The sequence below is a fragment of the Lipotes vexillifer genome, unplaced genomic scaffold (genome assembly GCF_000442215.2).
Source record: "Lipotes vexillifer unplaced genomic scaffold, Lipotes_vexillifer_v1.1 scaffold258, whole genome shotgun sequence".
Taxonomy (NCBI): Eukaryota; Metazoa; Chordata; class Mammalia; order Artiodactyla; family Lipotidae; genus Lipotes; species Lipotes vexillifer.
Genome location: NW_006793735.1, coordinates 919,555 through 930,829, shown reverse-complemented (window position 1 = coordinate 930,829; position 11,275 = coordinate 919,555). Strand labels below are relative to the sequence as shown.

Sequence of the window (11,275 nt, the reverse complement as noted above, 5' to 3'; positions counted from 1 at the left end):
AAAAAAAAAAAAAAAAAAAAAAAAGAATTACCATAGGAGGAAGGACAAAGAGGATGCCACTGATGTTCCCCTTCCCTAACAAAATTGTAAATGTGAATCAAAGCTGCACTTTGAGTGGAGCTGCAGGAATTCATGCCAGTATCAAAGATCAGGAAGACATAGACTTGGTGATTTCTGTCATACTCCCATTCTTTTCCCCATCATTTCCTACCATTTCTCCCGTTAGAATGGAGAATGATAGTGGACTGTGGTAAAGTTAACAAGGTGGTGATTTCAGTTTGGTTGAGGTTCCAGAGATGATCTCCTTATGAAGGAAATTAATGTATCTTGTGGCATTCAGTTTGCAGCTACTGATCTGGCTGCAGGCTTTTTCTCCATTCAGATAAACAGGTTTGCCATCACCTGAAGGGTAAATAGCACAACTTAATTCTCTTCTTTAGGGTCATGTCAATTCTGATTCTGGATCATAACGCATGGCCTATAGGGATCTTGACCAGGGGTTGGCAAACGTTTTCTGTAAAGGGCCAGACAGTAAATACCTTGGATGTTAGTCCACGTGGTTTTGTTTGCATCTACTCCACTTTGCCTTTGGAGCGCCAAAACAGCCACAGACAATATGTAAGTGGATGAGTGTGGCTGGGTTCCAGAAACACTCTATTTACAAAAGCAAACTGCAGGCTGGATTTGTGCTGCAGTTTGCCAGCTCCTGATTTTGACCAGCAGCATCTATAGGGCATAATGCTAGCCCTACATTGATGACAATGTGAAGACAGCAACTGGAGAGCAGGAAGTGGCAGGTGCCCTGTGACAGGTGAGAGAGGGATTCTGAAAATACAGGGGTTTGCCATCCCAGTGAAATTCCAGAGGGGATTTTAATATTAATAATATAGAAATTTAGAAATACAGAAATAATATAGAAAAGTTCTTTATCTCAAGCTCCCTACCACTAAGAATGTGGCACTATATTTGGTAAATTTCTTTGGATTTTGGAGCCAGTCTGCATCACGTTTAGGTAACTCGCTTTGCCTATTTACGAGGAAACCAGAAGAGCAGCCTGTGGCTCTATGGTTAATATGTTTTTTTACTGTGCTCACACCAGGCTTGTCTACACCTGAGTGGAGGGCACATCTACCTGTGTGTGCATGGAAATGGTGGTGGGCATGAGTAGGGATGGTGTCAGATTGGCCAGAAAGGCAACTTGCCTGCCTACCTTGGAGAGTAACTTATGAGTCAGGCTCCTGGAAGGACTGTGGTATTACAGATCATGAAACCCAAAAAGGTGAACAGGGATCTCAGGTTTCCTTTTAAGTGGAATAACAGCTTACCTCACCTTGATGTTAAGAGCTCTTGGGACTTCCTTGGTGGTGCAGTGGTTAAGAATCCTTCTGCCAATGCAGGGGACACGGGTTTGAGCCCTGGTCTGGGAAGATCCCCCATAATGCGGAGCAACTAAGCCCACGCACCACAACTCCTGAGCCTGCTCTAACGACAGGCCACCGCAATGAGAAGCCTGTGCACTGCAACGAAGAGTAGCCCTTGCTCGTCGCAACTAGAGAGAAAGCCCCCGCGCAGCAATGAAGACCCAACGCAGCTAAAAACAAATAAATTTAAAAAAATTAATAAGAAAAAGGAGCTCTTCAAGGAGTTTGCTCATTCCAATCTGAACCACCCTTCTAGTTAGGCAGATTGTCTATAAACTTAACAACAGAAGCTTGCTGAGTTTTATATGGAGGGTAGAGGGGACAAGCAAGTAAGAAAGAGGACAGGCGGAAAAGAAAATTGACATTATCAAATGGTAATGTAAAAAGTTAGCATTTCCCTTATTTACAAAAAGAAACAGAGACTTAATGCAAAGCATTTAAATAACATGGAAGAGGACAAAGAAAAAATAAACAAAAATAACTTTTTTTTTTTTGTGGTACACGGGCCTCTCACTCTTGTGACCTCTCCAGTTGCGGAGCACAGGCTCCAGACGCGGAGGCTCAGCGGGAATGGCTCACGGGCCCAGCCGCTCTGAGACATGTGGGATCTTCCCAGATGGGGGCACGAACCCGTGTCCCCTGCATCGGCAGGCGGACTCTCAACCACTGTGCCACCAGGGAAGCCCCAAAATAACTTTTTTCAGCCAGCGATAAATGCCACTAAAATGTAGGTTATTCCAATCTTTTTTCTATGCTATGACTATGTGTATGCATGTATTTAGACAGAATGATAGTGTATATGCTCATTCATAATCTGTTCTTGGTGTCTGCCTTACAGTTACCATTTTTACATTCAATGAATATTCTTATACCACATGACTTTTTATTGGTACATAGTATTGCTTCAAACAGAAAATGCCTTAAGTTTCTTAACCAGTGACCTATTGTTTTATGTTTAATAACCAGTGCTTCTTACAGAGGCTCTCTGCCAGGATAGAAAATTTTATGGATATGTCTCCATAACAAGCTGTCACCATATATGGCTTTACCAGATCACCGCACATAATTAGAGGACATCTGAGGTCAAGAGCTATTCCGTTAATTGAAATAATTAAGATATCTTTTTTCTCTGTAGATTTCCCAAATTCCCCTTTTAGGCATTAGTCACAGTAACTAATATTCATGTCATGTTTTAATGTAACCTCTGGGAACATTTATGCAGCAATGAATTTTACCTAAAAGGCCCAGAGCTGACTACAAAACATATCTATTACAATGTCACAGATGTGAGTCATTCGTTTGGTAGGTACTTATTGAGTGCCTAAAATAAGCAGAGCACTCCATTCTGGGCAGGCAATATTCCGTAAACACTGAGCTGCCACGATGTGCAGGGATACTTAGGAATATAACTTCTTTCAAAGGATTTGCTTTCTGGGGGACAAGATATGGAACCAAGACTAATTAAATAACAGTACAAAAGATGTTATAAGGCAGTATCTAATGATGGGTACAGGCAATGGGGCTGTCATTTTTTAAAGACTGATTCCTCAGCATTGGAGCTGTCAGAAAAGGCTTCACGGGAAAAGTCTTGAAAGAACTGAGAAGATAGGAATGAGAGGGGAGAGCTTTCAGCCAAGGCTAGAAGACTAGTACATTTATCCTTGGGGTACAGTAAATAGAGCTCACATGAAGTGTAGGAGTGGGAGTAAAGTCTGAAAAGAAGGGGTGCTAGATGGGAGAGGTCCCTGAATGGCAGGCCATGGGGGTCTGGGCTCCACCCTGAACATCATGGGAGGAGGCTTTTGAGCTGTAGAGTGACGTGGTGGCCTAACCACCTTGATGTGACAAAAGTCAGTTCTTCGTCTTAGGTCCTCTGAAGTCTCTTCAGTAAGACTTTATTTATTTTTGGCTGTGCCACGTGGCTTTCAGGATCTTACTTCCTGGACCAGGGATTGAACCTGCACACTCAGCAATGAAGGCACAGAGTCCCAACCACTGGCACCAGGGAATTCTCCAATAAGACTTTAAATTTATGTTGGAAGTTAAAATTGTTTACTCATCATCACCTTATTCCCTCTCTTTGATCAAGATCCCCATGTGGAAACTGGCCCAATAGTAAAATAGTCATATATAGAATTTGCAAAATTAAGTTTAAAAATTCCAGTAATTGAACTAGAATTTTTCCCTAAAATGGCATGATTAAGACATTATCTTAATTCAGTGAAGTTTCTCTTATTAGCCTTTGTGTGTTGATAAATTTTTACATTATTTAAAAAATGTAACGTCATTGAAGACATTTTGAAAATAAAAACAAAATCCTAAACATAACTATTCAAATTTTGTCTTTCCAGTCTTGTCAAAAATGCATGTTTAGGGCTTCCCTGGTGGTGCAGTAGTTGAGAATCTGCCTGCCAATGCAGGGGACACGGGTTCCAGCCCTGGTCTGGGAAGATCCCACATGCCGCGGGGCAACTGGGCCCGTGAGCCACAACTACTGAGCCTGCGCGTCTGGAGCCTGTGCTCCGCAACAAGAGAGGCCGCGATAGTGAGAGGTCCGCGCACAGCGATGAAGAGTGGCCCCCGCTCGCCGCAACTGGAGAAAGCCCTTGCACAGAAACGAAGACCCAACGCAGCCAAAAATAAATACATAAATAAATAAAAATATATTTAAAAAATGCATGTTTATTTTTACCCAGTTGCAATAATAATGTATAAGTATTGTAAATATGTTATGCTAACATACTACAAATGTATTAAAATAATCATTTTTATAATAATCATTTTTAAGATTTATATAAACATCTTTGAATAGATGTACCCAATTTAATCATTCCTCCATGTTTAGATGGTGTCATTTTCCTCTGTTTTTCTTTTTTTTCCCGCTGTTTTGATTACAACTTTCCATCTGGTGTGCCATTGACATTCTGGTATGCAGAGATGGCATTCAGGTGTGATGAGATCTCTTTGATCCTTGGGAGGCCATGGCTGGGGCTTGCAGTGACTGGGGCCCCAGATTAGTAGCCCCAGGCTGCATGAAGCCATCTTTGACCAATTACTTCAGTGGGCTGTACAAATATTATCACTTTCAATGCGTGCCACTGCATTGAAAAAAGTTGGGATATATTTTTATGGTGGTGCAGTAATTGTCTTCAACTTCTATTAATATTACTGGTTATTGTTTTTACAACTGAGTTATAATTACTTTTTTAAACAATACTTGCACATAATAAAGATGTTAATGGTACAGAAAAGTAAATAGTGGTAGTAAGTTCCTCTCTAACCCTAGGCACTGTGTTTCTCTCCACAGAGCCCAATTGTCATTAATTTCTTATGTGTTCTTTCAGAGGCTTCCTAAGGCCAAACAAGCACCTATCTATCTACGATGTAGCATAAATTTACATGATATTGATATCAATGTCTAAATCTATAGCTATCTAGGGGCAACATTAAAAATATTTAGCACAGGTGCAACCACTTGGAAGGAAGGCCCATGGTATACAGGATGTGCCAGAGCGCCTATAGCACATCCTTGGCCTTGAATGTACGCTTTGCTTTTACACATTGATCTACACTCAGCTCTTTTAATCTGGTAATATGATTTGGAGATTGTTCCACATTAGCATGTACAGGGTGCTTCATTCTTTCGACGGTACTGTATTTTAACCACTTCCTACAGATGGATTTTTAGGCTGTTCCCAGTTTTTTGTTACTATAAACAATGCTCCAATAAATATCCTTAAACAGTGTGAATTTATCTGTAGCATAAACGTATAGATAAAGAATTGCTGGGGGAAACATTATATGCATATAAAATTATGGTTGGTATTGTTAAATTTCCTTTCAAAGAAGTTTAACATCTTTATTCCTATCAGCAATGTACGTGAGGGCCTATTTCCCAAACCTGGGCCAACTCAATATATCTTTATTAGTCTGAAGGGTGAAAAATAGTGTCTCAATTTAATTTAATTTAAAAATATTTAAAATCTTAAATTTTGAATGTTTCTGAATCAAGTTTTTCTCTGTAATTAGACAAGCAAGCTTCATCCATGAACCTGAAACAGGCACAGATACTACTAGAAGGTGAGAAGCTGGTGAGGATAATAAAAAGCAAAAACTCCTTGCGATTATCTGCCCAAGGATGAGGGTAGCATTGGTGTTTAATTTTTTGCTTTGTGTCTCTTCTTCTCCGTTTCCAACAGATCGCATTAGAAAGTTATGAGTTACATAGATGTGTGGTGTTTGAGCCTTGCTTGAGGTGTGGAAATTTAGAAGAGCAAGAAGGGCAAGAAAGGGCTCATTTGTCCTCCTTACATCAAATTCCAGGTACCATCCTTTCTCCCTAGCAGAGCCAGCACATCTACAAAATCAGAGAGTGACAGAGAAATAATGGAAGAAAAAAAAAGGAATTTAAGTACTATTTGATCTGGGAGAGGCTTGCAGAAATCAGTGTGTTGTTGTTTTTTTTTAATTGAAGTATAGTTGATTACAGTTTACAATCTCTGCTGTACAGCAAAGTGGCTCAGTTATACACATATACACATTCTTTTTTTATTGAGATTTTAAACAAAATATTTATTTATTTTTGGCTGCAGCAGGTCTTAGTTGCACAGGAGCTTTGTTGTGGCACGTGGGCTCATGGTTGTGGTGCTCGGGCTCTGTAGTTGCGGCATGAAGCTCTCTAGTAGTGGCTCACGTGCTCAGTAGTCACGGTGTGAGGGCTTAGTTGCCCTTTGGCATGTGGGATCTTAGTTCTCCGACCAGGGATCGAACCGGCATCCCCTGCATTGGAAGTTGGATTCTTAAGAGCTGTACCACCAGGGAAGTACCTCATTTTTTTTTTTTTTTTGCGGTACGCGGGCCTCTCACTGTTGTGAGAGCACAGGCTCCGGACGCGCAGGCTCAGCGGCCATGGCTCACGGGCCCAGCTGCTCCGCGACACGCGGGACCCTCCCGGACCGGGGCACTAACCCGCGCTCCCTGCATCGGCAGGCGGACTCCCAACCACTGCGCCACCAGGGAAGCCCCCTCTTTCTTTTTTTAAAAATTCTTTTCCATTATGGTTTATCCTAGGAGACTGGATATAGTTCCCTGTGCTATTCAGTAGGACCTTGTTGTTTATCCACTCTAAATTGTATTGGGTTGGCCAAAAAGTTCATTTGGTTAGTGAATACATTGTTCAATAAAATTCTTGGTGAAAATCAAAAATATGTCTTTTATTTTTACTAAAAACAAAGTGAACTTTTTGGCCAACCCAATAATAGTTTGCATCTACCAACCCCAAATTCCTAGTCCATCCCTCTCCCCGATCTCCCCCTTGGCAACCACAAGTCTGATCTCTATGTCTGTGAGTCTGTTTCTGTTTTGTAGATAGGTTCATTTGTGCCATATTTTAGGTTCCACATATAAGTGATACCATATGGTATTTCTCTTTCTCCTTCTGACTTACTTCACTTAGTATGATAATCTCTAGTTGCATCCACGTTGCTGCAAATGGCATCATTTTGTTCTTTTTTATGGCTGAGTAGTATTCCATTGTATATATGTACCACATCTTCTTTATTCATTCATCTGTCCATGGACATTTAGGTCGTTTTCACGTTTTGGCTATTGTGAGTAGTGCTGCTATGAACATAGGGGTGCATGTATCTTTTTTTTTTCAGCTATACATATACATATATCCCCATATCTCCTCCCTCTTGCGTCTCGCTCCCACCCTTCCTATCCCACCCCTCTAGGTGGTCACAAAGCACCGAGCTGATCTCCCTGTGCTATGCGGCTGCTTCCCATTAGCTATCTATTTTACATCTGGTAGTGTATATATGTCCATGTCACTCTCTCACTTCGTCCCAGCTTACCCTTCCCACTCCCCGTGTCCTCAAGTCCATTCTCTATGTCTGTGTCTTTATTCCTCTCCTGCCCCTGGGTTCTTCAGAAGCATATACATTTTTTTAGATTCCATATTTTTTTTTTAGATTTCCATATACCCTGAGAAAACCATAATTCAAAGAGTCATGTAAATAGAGCTGCAATGTTCATTGCAGCTCTATTTACAATAGCCAGGACATGGACACAACCCAAATGTCCATCGACAGATGAATGGATAAAGAAGATGTGGCACATACATACAATGGAATATTACTCAGCCATAAAAAGAAACGAAATTGAGTTATTTGTAGTGAGGTGGATGGACCTAGAGTCTGTCTTACAGACTGAAGTAAGTCAGAAAGAGAAAAACAAATATCTTTTTGAACTATAGTTTTGTCTGGATATATACGCCCAGCAGTGGGATCACTGGATCCATGGTAATTCTATTTTTAGTTTAAGGAACCTCCATACTGTTCTCCATAGTGGCTACACCAACTTACATTCCCACCAACAGTGTAGGAGGGTTCTCTTTCCTCCACACCCTCCCCAGCATTTGTTATTTGTAAACTTTTTAATAATGGCCATTCTGAGCAGTGTGAGGTGGTATCTCATTATAGTTCTGATTTGCACAAAAATCAGCATTTTGAGTCACTATTTTTCCATTTCATTAACTGGTAGGGATCACTGGTATCCTGCCCTTTAAGTTGGGCGTAGTTAGGGAAGCTCAATGGAATTGAACCCGTATTTTAAGAGTTTTTTGGAGAAAATGAGAGTATCCTGTGAGGCATGCTCTGTTTGCAGATTATTACCCCCCATTCTCCCCAACCTAACCCTGTTTATTATTTATTTTGAGGAACTGGACATGCAAAGGCAGGGAAGATGCATGTGTGCACGTAAGATCCCAAATCAGTCAGTTGAATGCTGAACGCGGAGACCTCGAGTCTCGCAGAAGACTTTCCAAAGGTAGAGAAAAATATACCCTTGCCCCATACGTAAGAAAAATCTGTATTATTGGAAAAATACACATCTATCCTTCCTGGATCCTACTCTATTCTCTATTAACGAGATTTAGATGTTAAAAAAGTGAGGAATGAGGCTTAGTGAGACTACCACCGAAGTGCAAAGAACAAATTTAGATTTGGGCCCGACGTTAGGTTCTAGATTTGCACCTCAAGCTCCACCCCTATCCAATCAGGGGCAGTCCCCGCTGTTATCCTCAGATGTTTTAAAAGCAAGCGGTTTTTAAAACCTCAAATCCTGCTCTTTGTGTTGGTTGCCTCGGAGTTGTCCCTTCGCAGCCTAACGATTTACGGTAGAAAACACGGAGGTGGTGCCCCACCGCAGCATGCTCTCGACTTCCGAGCCTGCGGCCCGGGGTCTCGCCCTCCGCCCCCGGCGCCGAGCCGGGCCACGGCGCAAGGCCCCTCTCCAGCTCCCCCCTCCCCGCGCGCTGCGGCTGGCCCTCCCCAGCGCCCCGCCTGACGCTGCAACTGGGCCGGCGATTCGCCATTGGATTAAAAATAGCAGCGTCCCTTCCACCAGCCCGCCAGTACGCGCAGGCCCCCCGTGCCCGCTCCAGCCCCGCGGCCCGCTCTCTCCACCCTTCCCGGCTCGGCTCCAGTCGCCCTCGCAGCCCGCCGCCGCCGCCGCCGCCGCAGCCGCCGCCGGCGGACCCAGCGCTCCGCTCCGCTTGGGTGCGCGCCGCGGCCATGCAGCGCCGGGGCGCCCTGTTCGGCATGCCGGGCGGCAGCGGCAACAGGAAGATGGCTGCAGGAGACATCGGCGAGCTGCTGGTACCCCACATGCCCACGATCCGCGTGCCCCGGTCCGGGGACAGGGTCTACAAGAACGAGTGCGCCTTCTCCTACGACTCCCCCGTAAGTGAGGCTCGGCGGCGCCGGCGGCGCCTCGTGGGGAGGGTCGCTGTGCGGGCTGCCTGGGGCGGCCGCGAGCAGCCGAACTCGGCGGCACGTGAAGTGGGGGGAGAAGATGCGCAGTGGCAGCCGGGGACCTCCTCGCCGGGCGCCAGAGTTGGCTCAGGGGCACTGCAGTTCAGCAAACACTTAGTGAGTGCCTACTGGGTGCCCGGGGCTGCATGCCCCAAGGCTGCTGAGGCCAAAGACTGGGCGGCCGCGGTGGCTTGCTCCGCCAGGCTTCTTAGGCTGCCAGGGCCCCAGTACCTAGAAGCTTGCCCAAAACCCCGCCACCGTTTGAAAGGTAGATCGAGTCGAAGAGTTCCCTGATCTTAACTGTACGTTGCAGATGGTTTGCGTCCTCTTTGGGGCGACAGCGGAGGGCGGGTAGGTGGACGAGATTGATTCCCCCCTTCTCTTTCCGGGACCGTTTGCTTTGCCCAGGGATTCCCACTCCTGGACAATTATGATTTTACTCTCTGAGCTTTTCTCCCTCCACTTTAAATTTCTCCCCACTCCTTTTCTTTACGTCAGAATGTCAGAAGAAACCTTCGGGTGCTTCCACTCGGGCAGCAGAAATAGGGGGTCTGCTGGATTACTACGGTTTCCTTAAGCCTTTCCGCTTCTTCCTCTAAATGAGTCACTTTGAAATGCAATAGTATAAATTATTTAAAAGTTCAGTCGCGAGTCGTGACCTCAGAGACTGGAGGGGGAAGTGAAGACGCATCACCGCCTTCCACCCAGGGCTGTTGGTGGTGTTTTTCACCAGGTTGTATGTGTAAGTGTGAGAAGGAAAAGGAGGGTGAATGTCCCTTTCGGGAGTCAAAATGGGCTTCAAAGTGACTCAGCTGTCTGGCGTTTATCATGTCTTTTTGAGGATCAGGTTATTTTTATCCACCCACTTTAGAGCTCATGTGTCACTGGGCAGATCTCAATGCAAAAGGGAGGTGCATAGATGGAGGGACTGAGGTAGGTTTCACAACAATAGTCTAACACATTTTATTCATATTATGTATTGTTGGCGGAAAAAAAAAAACAACCAAATGAGCGGCAAATGTTCCAAAGTATCCTTTATTATGTTGTGAGTTGATTTCTGCTGATTTCAAAGCCTTTTTGTTTTGTACACACTGAAGTCCCAGAATTAGTATCCTCTGTGATATTTAATTTTTCTTTTTTGTTAATTCCAGATCATTTGGGGGATAAAAATCTCACTTGTTCATTACTTATTCTTTTCTTTCAAAAAGGTCTGTGTAGAGTGGAATGAAATGGTTATATTTAATACTTAGCGTATTGTGATCACACTATTTAATGTGACGGTCAGCAGTGTCATTAAATCCTGTTATCCACAAAGTATTTGAAAATGCCATTTTCAGATTTTGTGTCTAGTGTTGGGCAGGTTTCCACTAATAGCTTTTAAAGGTGGAGAGGGATGACCCTAATTAATTTAAGCCATCTGCAGATTGTGAACTCCAGGAAGAAAGTAGCCTAATTCTTTTAGGATAACACAATTGAAGTGGGTAAAACTGCTTTTTCTATGTTTGATCTGGGTTACTCTTCAAATTCTTCCTACGAACTTTGTTATTGGAAGTCTTTGCCACATTATAGTGTAAGGCAGGTGTGAAAAAAAAGCTTATTATTTTTATTTATTTACTTATTTTTTTGCGGTACGCGGGCCCCTCACCGTTGTGGCCTCCCGTGCTGCGGAGCACAGGCTCCGGACGTGCAGGCTCAGCGGCCATGGCTCACGGGCCCAGCCGCTCCGCGGTATGTGGGATCCTCCCGGACTGGGGCACGAACCTGCGTCCCCTGCATCGGCAGGCGGACTCTCAACCACTGCACCACCAGGGAAGCCCAAGCTTATTATTTTAATTCACTTCCACAAATAGTTATTGGGAGCTTACTGTGTGCCAAACACTATTCTAGAAGCATCTCGTCCAGTGTAAACTGATGATTTCATTCATATCACAGTACTTCTTTGGGGAAGACTGGCTTATTTACAATGCCGGTGCATCAGTATATTTCCTGTTTCAAGGGAGGAAGAGAAAGAAGGTTTTATAACAAATTATATTAAAGCAC

At 43.9% G+C, this 11,275-nt stretch overlaps 1 protein-coding gene across 2 annotated transcripts in view; it reads left to right on the top strand.

The window, feature by feature from the left end:
• Window positions 1-8,925: 8,925 nt before the first annotated feature.
• Window positions 8,926-11,275, top strand: part of USP13 (ubiquitin specific peptidase 13) — a 118,224-nt gene continuing 115,874 nt past the window's right edge. Inside the window, exon 1 of one of the 2 annotated variants that reach the window (XM_007466673.1) lies at window positions 8,926-9,163. In XM_007466673.1, coding sequence (XP_007466735.1) covers window positions 8,996-9,163 — 168 coding nt within the window. In that variant the 5' untranslated portion in view covers window positions 8,926-8,995. Of the gene's footprint in view, window positions 9,164-9,539; window positions 9,587-11,275 lie in introns of those variants that run through there. The other variant, XM_007466674.1, reaches the window with a different exon arrangement.